The 14,921-nt window shown below is 37.1% G+C and overlaps 1 protein-coding gene across 1 annotated transcript in view; it reads right to left on the bottom strand.

Annotated features, from left to right (window-relative positions):
- Window positions 1-14,921, bottom strand: part of Znf407 (zinc finger protein 407) — a 430,584-nt gene that overhangs the window by 144,266 nt on the left and 271,397 nt on the right. Inside the window, 1 exon segment of the mRNA XM_047526899.1 lies at window positions 11,539-11,659. Within this exon segment, the coding sequence (XP_047382855.1) occupies window positions 11,539-11,659 (121 nt within the window).

Genomic DNA, 14,921 nt, shown 5'->3' with positions numbered 1-14,921 from the left:
AGAGATTCAAGGAAAGTAATAAAATATGTTTGTGCATATGTAGTTACAAATAAGTGCACACATGTAACTCAGGAAGTAAGATCTAGACTGTATCATCATTACATTCACAACATCATTTTTCAAGGGCCATTAATGGGAAGGAATGTGTAATTAAAAAATACACGTGTGCTGACCCTGTCCACACATCTCAGGCACAGGTACCCAGCTGCTGGGGTCTGAGAGGCACAGGCACCCGTCTGCTGGTGTCTGAGAGAATCTAGTCTGAATGACATACTTATTCATACCACCCTCTCCTCTGTGTCGGGTCTCTCCTCATCAGGAAAGCTGGCTCCCTGATGATGGGAGGCTGCTTCCCCACCCTTCCTGAGGAAGTCCTGCTAACACTGGGGCACCTACTTCAGGAGCGCCGCACTGATCATTTGTATGCTCTTATTTGTAGTTATGGAAATGATGCCAAAAACTCTAGTTGATATATATAAAATAGAGCTACCTAAATTTGCAAAGGGAAAAAGGTTTTTATTTTTAAAACTCAAAAACAAGCTAAAACCCTAACCTGAGACACAGTCATTGCAATTGTGTTCTAACCATAATTTAAAATAAGAGAAAGCAGCAAAAACTCTATAACAGAATCAGTGAAGCCTACACAAAATGTTAGTGAATGCAAAACTAGCATACATCAACCTGTGGGGCAATATATATGACTTATTTCCACTTTTTAGTGGCTTAATGCAACTGACACCAACACTCGGCAGTTATAATACAACCTAAGTCATGAAAACAAATCATGCACCCTATCTTACCCGAAGGAGTGATATATTTGCTTTTTCTTTTTGTGTTATACACATACTCACTCCAACACCCACATGATCCTTGTTATTACATTTCTGGTGGTAGGACACACTCTAGATGAGTACCTGTTTCTAGAAATATGGCAATCTGAAGAAGCTGGGCACCAATCTAACACAGTCTTCAGGAGTTTACCACAGCAGCACACAGCAAAGTGGATTAAGCTCATAACTGGCAAAAGCGATACACCGTATTCAAAAATGTGGAAAAAGCTAAACAAAAGGGGGGTAACCACGACCAGAACAGAGAGGAATTGGGTGACAACACAGACACAGAGTGTCCTTTGGATTTACTGAGGGAAGAAAAACTCAAGAGACATCAGTAAAACTTGTTTGGAACAAGTTACAGAATAGACACCACATTTGAAGACTACATTTAACAGGAGTGTTTATTAAATGATTACATTGACTGTTAGCTAGCAGCAAGCAAAATTTTAAACTAATGAAAAACAGCCAAGGCAAGACAGCCATGTGTAGAAACTCTACACACAAGGTGAATGACATCCGAGGGCCTGGGTGCGTGTGTGTGGGGGTGGGAATGAGACGATCAGACCATCTCTGTTTTCTGGATTCCTAACTTTGAAACCATGATGATCAAATTTGGTGCTGAGCAGTAACCTAAAACGTGGAAACACTGTTAAGAGTCTGAGCTAAAATCAGTCATAAGCAAACAAATGAAAGCAAATTCAAGTGCAGTCCCTCTAGCCGCACTCCCAGCTGCCTCCATCTACCCTCCCTGTTCCCTGGGCAGTGTGCAAGCTTCCCATTTCTTCACCTCTGTCTGCTGGGCTGGGGTCTGTCCTCACCAATCTACTGGAACTGGTCTCCCCCACACACCTTGGACTCCTGGAGCTGCGGTAGGTGTTCCTGCTGCACTCCACCCGGCACAGCTGGCACTATTTGCCGCAGACCCCTCTCTTCCCTGGAGGTCCCTTTGGATCTGTGAGCCTGCTTCTCAACCTCTCAGGTACTGGCTATATGCTTCTCTGCTTTCTTCATTTTCTGCACTTTCTGAGGGAAATATCAATTGCGTTGTTGGTTCCAAACTCTGCACAGATTCACACTGACCTGTACACCCCCTGAAGGTCTCCATTTGGATATTCCAGTATTTCAAGGTAACACATCCTGGATCACACAAGTAGTCATTTTCCTGAAGGGCAGCCCTCTCGAGGGGTGAGTGCCTAAAGGGTGATATGTCCCTTCCACATTCATTCACTTGGTTAGGATGTCCCTTTAATTCTGTCTGCCAACTGGACATCTGAATTTGCCCTATTTTCTGCTTACAGTTTGTGACAATCTTTTAAATGATCTCCTATCTCCTGCTGTGTCTCCCAAACCCATCTTTGCATCCTGCTAGTGATTTGGCAAAGTAAGGTGTGAGGACACCATGTTCGTACTCCACATTTTCCACTGGTCACCCACTGGTTGTGGAGTCAAACTCAAGCTCTCCAGTACGGGCAGTGGTAAGAGTCCACACATACCTCCTGCTTCCTTTTATCAGATCATCTCAGATGCTCTGCAATCCAGACTTGCTCGAGGGAGAATATAAATTTAATTTGAAGGAAGGGTATAACTTGGGAGTGGAGAGAGGGAAAGAAATCTTACATTTAGCCATCATTAAAGTTACTTGAGGTTTCTGGATCAAAACAAATTTCTCAAGCTTAAATGTCAACCACTGCTGATCTCAAACAATTCATTCCAAGAGATAAGTCTCCTTATTTAAGCACTTCTCAGCATTTACCACAGTTTCTCTCAATGGTAAATTTTTATTTGTTCCATCACATTTCTTATATGTTAAAGTTGCAATTTAAGATGAAGAAACAAAACAAGAGGAGGAGGAAAGCACCAAATAAGGTTAATCAACATGACACAAACACACAGGGAGATGTCTCCACAAAACCTCCAAAGGAAGGATAAAGGTGGAACAAGGCTTTATACGGCAGGAGACAAGCCAAAATAATTAAGATTAAGGAATTAAAGATTAAGTTAAAATTCCCTGTAGAAAAAAGTATCAGGTTACATATTATGCTACTGAATAATGGGTTCTAGTTTATTTGAATTACAGCTCACTTGTACATCTGTAGTAAGTGATGATGTGATTTTTTTTACCAAAACACAAAAAATGTTTAGTAGTTCTTTTTCTAGAGCTTCTTAATAAACAGGAACACAGTGTAAGGAGGAGAAGGCCAGCAAAGGGTTTGTGCTACATTCCCTTAATCAAGGAGATGAAGCAAAAGTCACAGAAGACACTGTCTTCACAGAATCTGTTAAGCAAGAACCCAGACATGGTGCACATGCTGCCACCTGGAAGGCAGCACCTCACTCCACACAGGGAGAGCAGTGAGTCAGAAGGTGGGCTGATGCAGAAAGCCACTTCAACTTCTTGGTCTCAAAACACAACTACCCTGTCCAAATTACCATATTTGAAGTGTTTCAACTTTTTCTTTCTTTCTTCCTTTCTCTCTCTCTCTCTCTCTCTCTCTCTCTCTCTCTTTCTCTCCCTCCCTCCCTTCTTTCCTTTATTTTTGTCAGGCCCAGGAGTGGCAATGTATCAGAATATGCTGAAACCAAGGAGCTGAAAATAAAATGAAATAACTAGTATCCTTGCATTCTTACTGATTAATGAAAGTTGATCAAAAGTTTATGAATTTCAGAGCTATTCTGTTTTGTTATGTTCTTCTCTCAAACACAATGCGAGGCTGACCCCAACCACTGGCTGTGCAATGCGCACAGTACTGGACTGACTGCTGTCAGCACCTCCTGGTGATCATGCTGTTTGTCTAAGAAGTTCCACGCTTTGAGCTTCTAACTGCCAGAGGATATAGATAGTTACACAGGGAAGTGTTTTGTTGTGTGATAATAGCTCTAGTGTCTGAGGAATAACTTATTATGCAAGAGACTATTGCCCCAAAAATATTTTCTATTTTTTCCATCTCTAAGGCCTTTTTTTCCTGCCACAATATATACAGACATATCTAACTACCACCCAAGGGACTGTCCAGAGTAATTCCTTGTAGAAAGACCATCCCCAAAGATAGCTTTGGTCCTTTTATAATGACTGGATTTGGGATTCAGCAACAGCAGGTTAAATAAACATGTTTATCTAGATTCTACTTTGAGATATAGCAGAGGGAATGTATGGTCACTTTGTGTTCAAAATGGTTCTTCTAATTAATCTGTGATCTCAATGCCTATTTCAGTTACATCAACACACAAAACAACCTCCTTGTACTGATATACAAAAGGTATCTCAGATTCTTTTGTTTTAAAGACATCAAACCAATTTGTAATTTTTAATGCTATGGAATCTATTTGTTCTAAAGTCTATATGATTGATTACATCAGTTTTTTACACAGATTAAAATTTTGAGTGTTAACCTTAGGCATGACATGTGTTATATCTGTACACAGCCTGATTGAATGGAAAAAGATTTGAAAGTTAATGTGCTCATGTGTTATAGCACAAGGAAGCAAAATCTGAATGAAAGAAGCTATCTGAAAGTAATATTAGAAAAAAAGTAATAGTAAATACAAAAATCACATACAACAATTAAAATACATTAATAAAATTCATTAATGAAAGAAAAAATATGAAATTTTTATGTAGGGTGAATTTAACTTCTGCTGCAAAGTACAAATACAGTAGGAAAAAAGAGAACTTCATTACAGAAAATCTGAAAGGATGATGCAATTCTGGGGACAACGTATCCATTTTGTTAGGGAATTCTGCAAAAAGTTCCACCTAACTCACCAAAAACAGCTACTCCATGTGAAGGGCACTATGACTCCACAGAGCACCATCTTGATACAGGTTAGGAGAAGCTTTTGAAGCACTGTTTATGCTTAGCAATAAAGAAACACGGCTTCACAACCAGCCACGATGATACTGACATCTACCTGTGGCTGGCTGAACTGTGTGCAGGAGACCAGCAGGAAGTGGCAATCTGCCCACTAGCAGGCCTACACACACGCAACACAATGGACACGTTTGTTTTCCAGAAGAGATCCATCAGAATTTGAAGAAAGCTTTTAGACTCACCATCACCTTATGAAAAGTCTGGAAAATAACAGGATTCTTAGGTTTTCAGATTTATTTGTGAGCCTGGCTCATTTATTTATTTCTATTCCATTGAATAGATTAGCAGTTACAACAGATTCTAAGGAGAGAACTGATAGGTATGAAATAATGAAATGATATTGACTGGAACTCTAAATAACAAAAGTAGTTTTGACTCAGTCTGTTCTGATCTCACTAGACTGTGGCAATAACTAGCTTTAAATGTAAATCATGTCTAATATCAATATTAGATATTTACATTTTGATTAGTATTATAGTGTCTTTATTCTTTAAGAAATTCAAAATTACCTAGATGAAAGGTTCCGTGGAAAAATAAAGAGTGTGCTGTTCATTTCTGTACATGTATTTTTGGCTTCTTTTTCTTGGTATGTATTGTGTACTGTTATAAGGACAAAAATGTGTTTTCTTCCACTGTTACTATTTATGGGCAAATCCAATTTCATTCTATTCATTGCTTCCCCTGCTACAACCTATGTACTTGCAAAGGAAGCCAAAGAAAAACTGAAACTCTCAGAAGAAATTATCCAAAGGAGAAAACTGTCCCTGTGGAGTCTCCCTAACTCAGAATGCTGCTGAAACAAATGCAAGACAAAAACGATAAAACACATAATGCTGATATAATAGCATTGTATAAAAATGCATTATATTACCTATGACCTGGAAATATTTAAAATAGATATTTATGTACATTTCTGTTTAAGAAATTAAAACGGCTGGCTGAGGTTGTAGCTCAGTGGTAGATCGCTTGCCTAGCATGTGTGATGCACTAGGTTCACTTCTCAGCACTGCATATAAATAACTAAATAAAAAAATAAAGGTCCATCAACAATTAAAAATAATATTTAAAACGTAAGGAAATTAAAACAAACTTTCAGAAGAAAGATGATTAATACAATTTTTTGGTCACTGTACCTTAAAACTTCCCTAAAAATGATTCTAGTGAGTGGAAAGAAAGATTTCCACTGAGTTAAAAGCATATATCATCACAAAAATTTTCTAGGGCATACATAATTTCGAATGGTGGCAACAAACAGCAAATTCTCTCCACTCCAGTCACATGTGTAAGAACTTGCCAAATCAGATGGTCACAGAACTACTAAAGTGAGTGTTCAGGTGAACAGAAGGACTGCTGGGGCAGAGGGTAAAAGGAAGCACGTTCCCAACTGAGAGAGAGCCACCTGGTCAGATGTTGCTTCACCCCCTCAGCCTCGCCTCATGCAAAAGAGAAAACCCTCCTGAGATTAAAACAAAACAAAACAAAAACAAAAACAAAACTAATGAGTCAATGATTTCTATGGAAAACACTGGCTGAGAGTTAAGTGAACCAGCAAGAAAGGGAAAAAAACTCAAGAGTAGATTTCCTACAAGGTTAGCAAACAATGAGGTGGACCCTTAATCTGAGGGTAGAATTGTACACTTTATCCCTCAGCTCCAGTGGATTTAAAAACAATAAAAAAGTGAAAAAAGTAACAGTAAAAAATATTTAAAAAAATAAAGCTTATGTAGGTTAGAAGAATAAAGACAGTTATGAAGTTGAGGAAAAAATGTAGCCAAAACTAGACTTATGGAACACTGAGGCTATCTCATGTTGAATAAGAGGAGACACAGCAAAGAAAACAATAAGAACTTCCAGAGATGGGCTTGAAACTGCAGTTTTCTATAATTTAATGAATGGCATTTAAAATGCTTTATAGACTTGTCCTTAATATTTTTAATACTGCAAGAAATATTTTGTGTTCCTTTTCATGGTTTATTAGTGGTTTGATACTTAATATGTATGCATTGTATTTCCTCCATAAATCAGAAAGGAAACAAACAAAAAAAAAATAAAGAATCAAATAGGAAGAGATTTCACATAAAAAGGGGAGAAAAAAAAGTCTAATTTTGGTCATTTTAGTAAAACTAATCTGTAACTTGTTTTAGTGAACTTTCATATATAAACCAATGTGATGAATGAAAGAAACAGCATTTTGATTCTAACGCAGATTTCCTGCTCTTAGAAATGACACTTTCTACAAAATACAGAAGGTTGTCCTGTTTTGTTCTCTCATTAATATAGAGGTGACAACACGTAAAAGAAAATAAGAAGTGGAGAACGTCGGACTGCTCCCATCGTATGGCAGAAACAAACCTGAAGGATCTGCTACATGAATATGCTAGGACAGTGTTCTATGACTCTAAATTTATGCTTTGAAATTATTTTGCATGGTAATTGTGAAAGAGTTATAAAGTAGTGATGGAATATACTGATTGGTAATGGATTAGATTTTTTGGTATTTTAGACAGTAAAAGCTAAGGAAAAGAGTACATGTTTACATCTAAATAGAATGAGATGTCATTGCCTAAATTAATAATGCAAACTTGAAAAAATAGCCTCAGGTTCAAAAGACCAATTATAAAATTCTTTTGTAAATAAATCTATATTCACATTTTTCATGAATAATAACAATTAGTATTTCTCTACTAATATTCAACTTATAAAATCAGAAATATATTTTCAAATAAAATTTAAATATTGTTTCAGTTTCTAGTGATGGCAACTTACCTGAAAAATAAGGGTCAATAATGAAAAAGATAGGAATACTCATGGGAATAGTTTTTAATCTACCTATATGAAGTAAGTAAAAATCTAAATGGTAAAAAGTTATTTCAATATTTTGGGTAATCAAGTATTATGGAAAGATACCAATAAGGTAAATATGACCACATCTTTTCAGGAACAGTGTGATCATCTAGGGCACTAATACTCAAACTATGGCAAAAGACACATTTCCTTGGTTTAAGGTGGCAGCATTGGGACCTTTTTATTCTATGCATTTACTACAAGCTCACTTTTTAAAACCTTGTTCTTAACAACAAGAAAACAAAGGCATCTCTTCTAATTTCTATATTCTGTTCATAGTTCCTAACTTAAAAAGAATTCTTGCATTTGCAAGCTCTTAAAGAATTAACTTGACTTTTGTTCCCCAGTAAAAGCAACCTTAACCACATAAACACAAAAGTATAAAAATTTTTGAATAGAAAGGGTTCAAGCTATTTACTTTCATCAATTACAAAATTATTCAAGTTATAAATAAAAATAGAAATCACCTTCTTATTAAGGACATAAGTATTTCAAAAGGAGATCAGTAGATATATGACTTTATTAAATGTTCTAAGTATTAATTCACAGGACATCAACAAAATGCTTAGAGAACACAATCTCCTGTTTAACTCAATGTCTGACAAAGGCAAAATATAACTGCAGTCTAACCAGCTCAAACGCACTATTGCACGGAAGTAATACTCATTGTCAGGGACAACCTGCATAGGGCACAGTACCATGAGCTCAAACTTAGAAAAAAGTACAGTATTCTTTCAAACCATGGAAAATTGAATTATTTGGAAATACATTTTGTAAATACCAAAACACTACCAAAACAGTACTGATCTTATTTTAAAAAATATAATAATCTTTGTAGCAGCACTAAAAAAAGTCTTAATCATAAATTTTAGAAATTTATTCTAAAAAAGCCATGGGTATGCACAAAAAACTTAGGTATGAGCATTCTGAGAGTAAACACCTGAAAATGGTGTTCATGTCCCAAAACTTAATATATTGATTTCGTTATGTGTGACTTGGGGCAGTGCAGGCATTAAAATTATATTGCATAAGAATAGTTTTTCATATTAGACATTTGAAAACAAAGTATTTCAGCAATTATACAAGAACTGATTTTGGATTTAATAAAATTTTAACTAATTAGAAAACTGTAAAAACACATATTTTGGCTGTTTTATAAATAATACTTAAGCACATTGAATACTGTCAGGACATCGAAACTCCAAATTAACTTACTGAAAGGTGAAGCAGAACCTGTAACCAGGCTAAAACAGGCACCAGAGAGGACAGTAAAAACAAGGGTGAATCTTTACTGCATAACCACACACCAGGCTCTGGCAAGGTAACGTCAACGTGTGTCTGGCTGGATGCGCGCAAGGATCCCAGAAGGCTGGTCTACTAACAATTCATATTTTACAAATGAAAAGTGTGGTAGCCCAGGATTTTAAAGTGTTTGACTAAGTTGGGTTTAGTGGTGCCTGCCTGTAATCCCAGTGACTGGAGAGGCGAAGAAAGGAGCACAAGTTCTAGGCCAGCAACTTAGCCAGGCCCTGTCTCAAAATAAGAAAATTAAATAAAAAAGGGATGGGGATGTAGCTCAGTAGTATAGCACCCCTGAGTTCAATCCCCAGTCCCCTCCCCCTCAAAAAAGTTTGAGCGAGGTCCCACGGTAAATGTGTACTGAGCCCAGATTCTGCACACACCCTGTGCACAGAACCACACCCTCGTGCTGTGAGCCTAGCACAAGGTGAAGGTGGAAACTGGATGTGCAGGTTAATTCTGTAGCAACTATCATCAGTTAACTTGCCCCATTTTAAACTTGTTTGCTTGAAAAAACGAATTCATGCTGTAAATGTTATCAAATACTTTAGATTTTAACCATTAAACCTGCTTTTAAAGGGTAAATAGCACTTGTTTATTTTGTTTGTGGGGTTTTCTTTATAATCATGTTTGAATCAGTAATTCTGGCTACTTTAAAGAAGTTTTAAAGCCATAGTTCAAGGGGTAGTAGCTCAGTGGTAGAGTGCTTGCCTACCAGTGAGGCACTGGGATGGATTCTCAGCACTGCATATAATTAATAAAAAAATAAAATAAAGGTATTGTGTCCATCTACAACTAATTTTTTTTAATTTAATAAAATAAAACCATAGTTCTATAGAAGACTGATTATGGCATAGAAAAATAGTAATAATGTTAAGTATAATAAATTTATACTGCAAGAAAGCAAAAATTCCCCCCAAGACAACAACAAAAATCTTATACATAGGGCACAGACTAAAAGCACATAATCCTAAGAGCTAAGTGATAATTAAAGAAAATTTTTATAATTTTCTTATTGCTTTTCTTGTTGTATAGGGAAGGCAACTGCAGAATGCTCTCTGTAATAAGAAAAAAAAGTCATTCAATAATGTTTATTTTTTTATAGAACACACTAACAGTACCTCAGAATTTCTATTGTCAGTACCCTAGAACCTCTAATGAGATCGCCATTTTCCCAAATTTATAAGAATTACCAATCTAGTATTACACAAAACCAGAAACCATAAAATGTTGAATGAGTAAATAATTAATGAATGAAATATATCTGTAATATCTCTGTACTATTCTATGACCTTTCACATAAAACTTAATGCAATAATATGGCTGATGATGGAAATTATGGCAATATATTTGCTGAATGTACAAGCTATAGTCACAGGAATACAAAAATCTACTTTTTAAAGATGGCTTGATGTTCAACCTATATATTCAAATATTCAACAGAAGTGGCTGAATTTAAAGATACACCCTCAATGTCTTCTTGTCGATACGTGTGGTAGTGACAGTGGAGGTCTTCAGTTCAAGGGTAAAGAAGGTATCATTCAACTGCCTGCCAAGAGCATGGTGTCCCAGCTCACCTGCGGGCTCTAGGAGCTGTGTGGCCTGGCTGCAAGCTGCACGCCCCATGGTGCTTTCCACCAGGTCTCTCAGCGTGTGCCTCACATATGGTTAAGCCACATGGTTTAGCACCACCTGAATGCATCTCACACTTCTCTGCACCAGTACTTTACTGCTATCACTCAATACTTCTGTGGTCTGGGCTGATACAATTCAGCTGCCCCAGAACCCAGCATGTGGACTGAGCATCCATGAACTCCAAGATGCCTGCAGCATAAAATGCTACATTGTGCCATTGACTACTCATCTCAGAACATACATCCTGTACTCGAAATTCTGTCACCTTTCATGCCATAGTGAAGATGCTCTCAGCTCTGTCAGGATTTCATTTGGGTTCAATATGGTCTTTCTGCATGTTCTCTCCTGTCCTCTCTTACCCATTTGAATATGCATTATAATTACTTGTGAAAATTAAGTCACTTATTATGTTGTGATATCCTTAAAGGAAGAAAACATTTCTTACATCATCTTCCATGTCTCAGTAAGTGCTCTGCTGACAGATGAGATGCCATACACATATCAAATAAAGGAATGAGCAAGAAAACCAGAAACTTGGGTGTAACAGAGGATTGTCTGAAAATGAAGTATTAAGAATACAAAAATGGAAAATAACTTTATATTTTGAAAAGTTACTGGAATACTGCATGATACTATAATGGTAGATACATGTCATTATAAATTTGTCCAAACCCACAGTATGCACAACATCAGGAGTGAAACTGACTAAAATCTATGGGCTTTGGATGATGAGGATGTGTCAATGAAGGTTCATCAATTGTAAAAAGTGAACTACTCTGGAGGGGGACATAGATGATGAGGGAGTCTCTCATATGTAGGGGAAGAAGATATTTGGGAAATCTCTGTACCACTGTCTCAATTTTACTATGAACCTAAAACTGATCTAAAAAAAAGTCTGTATTTGAAAAGTCACAAAAATTAGGTGTTATAATAAACTCCTAATGGAATATGCATTGTGTTTTACAGTATGCTAATTCGTGTTGATTAGAAAAACTAAGGCATTTATTGATTTATTCAACAGGATCCAATTGTCACAGGGGCCCATGTGGCCTCATTACCTGTAGTCACACCAGGGGCACCTGTAGGGCTTCTCTCCAGTGTGCACACGCTTATGCCGAGTCAAATGGGATTGCGTTGTGGAGGCAAAGTTACACTCGTCACATTTGAAAGGTTTTTCTCCTGGAATATAGAAAGAAATGTTGTACATGAATAATAACAAGTGAATATTAGTAGCTACTAAGCCTGGTATTGATGATATTAAAAACTTGCTTCCATAAAATGTTTAAGAATATCATTCAATAGATTCCACACATTCAGGATATTTGAACATTTACTGTCAGAATGAGAAAGTTAGGAGATACCATTAATTTTTGTTTCTATATTAGAATATAAGCAAAGAATATAATATATAAAGTATAACTTATACAATAGGAATCTAAATTATCAGTATAGCAGAACCACATCAAGAATGAAACTTGGAATAAAGCCACCATTTGACCCAGCTATCCCACTCCTTGGTCTATACCAAAGGACTTAAAATCAGCTTACTACAGTTTGACGTAGCCATATCAATGTTTAGAGCGGCTCAATTCATAATAGCTAGATTGTGGAAACAACCTCGATGCCCTTCAATAGATGAATGGATAGAGAAACTCTTGTATATACATACAATGGAATATTATTCAGCTTTAAAGAGAATAAAATTATGGCATTTGCAGGTAAATGGATGGAGTTGAAGAATAACATGCTAAGTGAAAGCCAGTCCCAAAGAACCAACGGCCAAATGTTTTCTCTGATAAGTGGAAGATGACACATGACAGGGTGGGGAGGGGGTAAGGGAAAAATGGAGGAAGGATGAATTGTGTAGAGGGAAATGAGGAGTGGAGAGGGGGCAGTTGGAAGGAAAGAGAATGAGACAAACATTATTATCCTATGTATATGTATGATTATACAAACAGTGTGACTCTACTTTATGTGCAGAGAAATGAAAATTGTACCCCACTTGTGCAAAATGAATTAAAAAATAATAAAAAAAACTTACAAAACTTAACAAACTGTTACATTAAGGCAATTATAAAAATCTCAGCGAGGTTAAAACCACAGAAAAGAACAAAATGTAGATATGCTCTGAATATAGAATGTAAAATTTATTAAATTCTTAGCATTAAATATAGATAAAAATAAATAAAATCAGGCTATAAATGGACACTATTTTAAAAGTCTTAGAAGTAAAAGAAATTAAAGTTCCTGAAGTTGAGTAAAGGTACAGAAGTCTCAAAGAAACATTTAAAATACTGTAAACACTATTTCACACCAACTCAAACACACCAACTCTAGGCAGACACAGTCAGAACCACCATACCAAGAAGGAGACACAGGGGTGAGGAGCCAGGGCTGTGTTCACTGGACTGTCTGTCCTTCCCGCCTGCTCTCCTCACCACACCCACTGGGAATCACCCAGATTCATTTGCTTTTCACTCTACTAGTAACATTGAGAGTAAGCACCAGAAACAAAGTTATTTAATTAATGTAAATTTAAATTTTGAAAATATTTCTTTATTCAGCCTTGAAAAGTGTTCAAAATATGCTCGAACAGTCTTGGAATATGAATTTACTTTTTGAAGTGCTTTTTTATCAAATCTAAATACAGATCATATACTGCAGGTGAAAATTTACCTTTCAAAATGAGAAATGCTAGATGTGTACCAAATATACCAAATTTCCATTTGTATTTATTTTTTTCTTTTTGCTACTGGGGATTGAACCCAGGGGCGCTCAACCACTGAGCCATCTCCCCAGGCCCTTTTACATTTTATTTTGAGACAGGGTCTTGCTGAGCTGCTTAGGGCCTTGACAAGTTGCAGAGTCTGGCTTTGAACTTGCAACCCTCCTGCCTCAGTCAGAGGAACCCCTGGAAATACAGGCATGCGTCACTGCACCTGGCCCAATTTTAAAATTTTTATTCCAAAATAACAAAATACTGCTGGTTATGTTACAACGAGTTCATATGGAAATAATAATTTGGCTATATTTGGTTAAGTATAGAAATACAATTTTACCTATTACTTTTACTTTCTCTTAATACGGCCACCAGGAAACAAAATTATACACGTGTAGTTCACTTTACACTCCTACTGGACAGTGCCGATCTACAGAAAGAGTCAGGTTCCTATTTCCCCTGCCCAAATTAACATGTAGTAATATTCTTCCAAATAGATGTTCTTCCTGACAAATTTCACATATATCATGGAGTAAACTTACAGATCTCAATAATTCTGCTTGTTACCTCTCTCTTTTCCAGGTTGTTGTGGTAGCTCTGTAAGTATACTGATTTATTCAGGACATGAAGGATGACGATCTTGGCATAAAATTACATCACTTTGCCTGTCATCAGAGCTATATCTGTTCCTAAAATGACAAAGCTTAGAACGTCATCCTACATGCTTTGCTTCTTTACTATGGCCTTACCACGACAGGGGACCATTTCACTTACCCACACACACTAGGTTCACCTGCTTGATGGCACTCTCTAAGGCAGCATGGCGGCATGGCTGGATGGAGCCAGACAGACTTCGGCTTCAACCTGGCTTTGCCCTATCTCACACACTACCTGTCAGACCTCTGAAGAAAGATCAGAATGGTAATACCACCGAAACTCAGGAGACTGTGAGAACTCAGGCGGTGAAAAATATAGAAAGAGCACACTTAGCAGAGTGTGTGCAGTGACCAGATGCCCTTGTTACTGTGAGAGTATCGCTAAGTGCATGGACTCTCAGAGAACAGGAAGGAGCACACAGTGGCTCTCGTCAAGAGCTCAGTACCAGTAAACAGACACACAGCACACAGGAAAAATTAACAGGTTTGTACAGTAAAAGAACATGACACAAATATATCACTTAATAGATCCTGTTAGGAAATATTTCTGTTTGACATATTCCTATAGGAATGAATGAATGAAGGGAGGGAGGGAGGAAGGGAGGGAGGGCAGGTGGGCGGACGGGCGGGTGAGTGTGCGAGCTTGGTGCAGTGGTGCACTCCTGTATTCCCAGTAGCTCAGGAGGCCGAAGCAGGAGGATCACAAGATCAAGGCCAGCCTCAACAACTTAGTGAGGCACTAAGCAACACAGCAAGACCCTGTCTAAAAATAAAAAATAAAAAGGGACTGGAGCACAAAAAAATAAAATATCTGGCAATCAATCTAACAAAAGAGGTGAGAGACCCCTACAACAAAAACTACAGAACACTAAAAAAAGAAATTGAAGAAGACCTCAGAAGATGGAAAGATCTCCCACATTTGTGGACAGGCAGAATTAACACTGTCAAAATGGCCACACTACCAAAAGTGCTACACAGATTTAATGTAATTCCTATTGAAATCCCCATGACATTCTTCATAGAAACAGAAAAAGCAATCATGAAATTCATTTGGAAAAAAGTGAAG

This window comes from Sciurus carolinensis, chromosome 15 (genome assembly GCF_902686445.1).
Source record: "Sciurus carolinensis chromosome 15, mSciCar1.2, whole genome shotgun sequence".
Lineage (NCBI taxonomy): Eukaryota > Metazoa > Chordata > Mammalia > Rodentia > Sciuridae > Sciurus > Sciurus carolinensis.
This window is presented reverse-complemented; position numbering and strand designations above follow the sequence as displayed.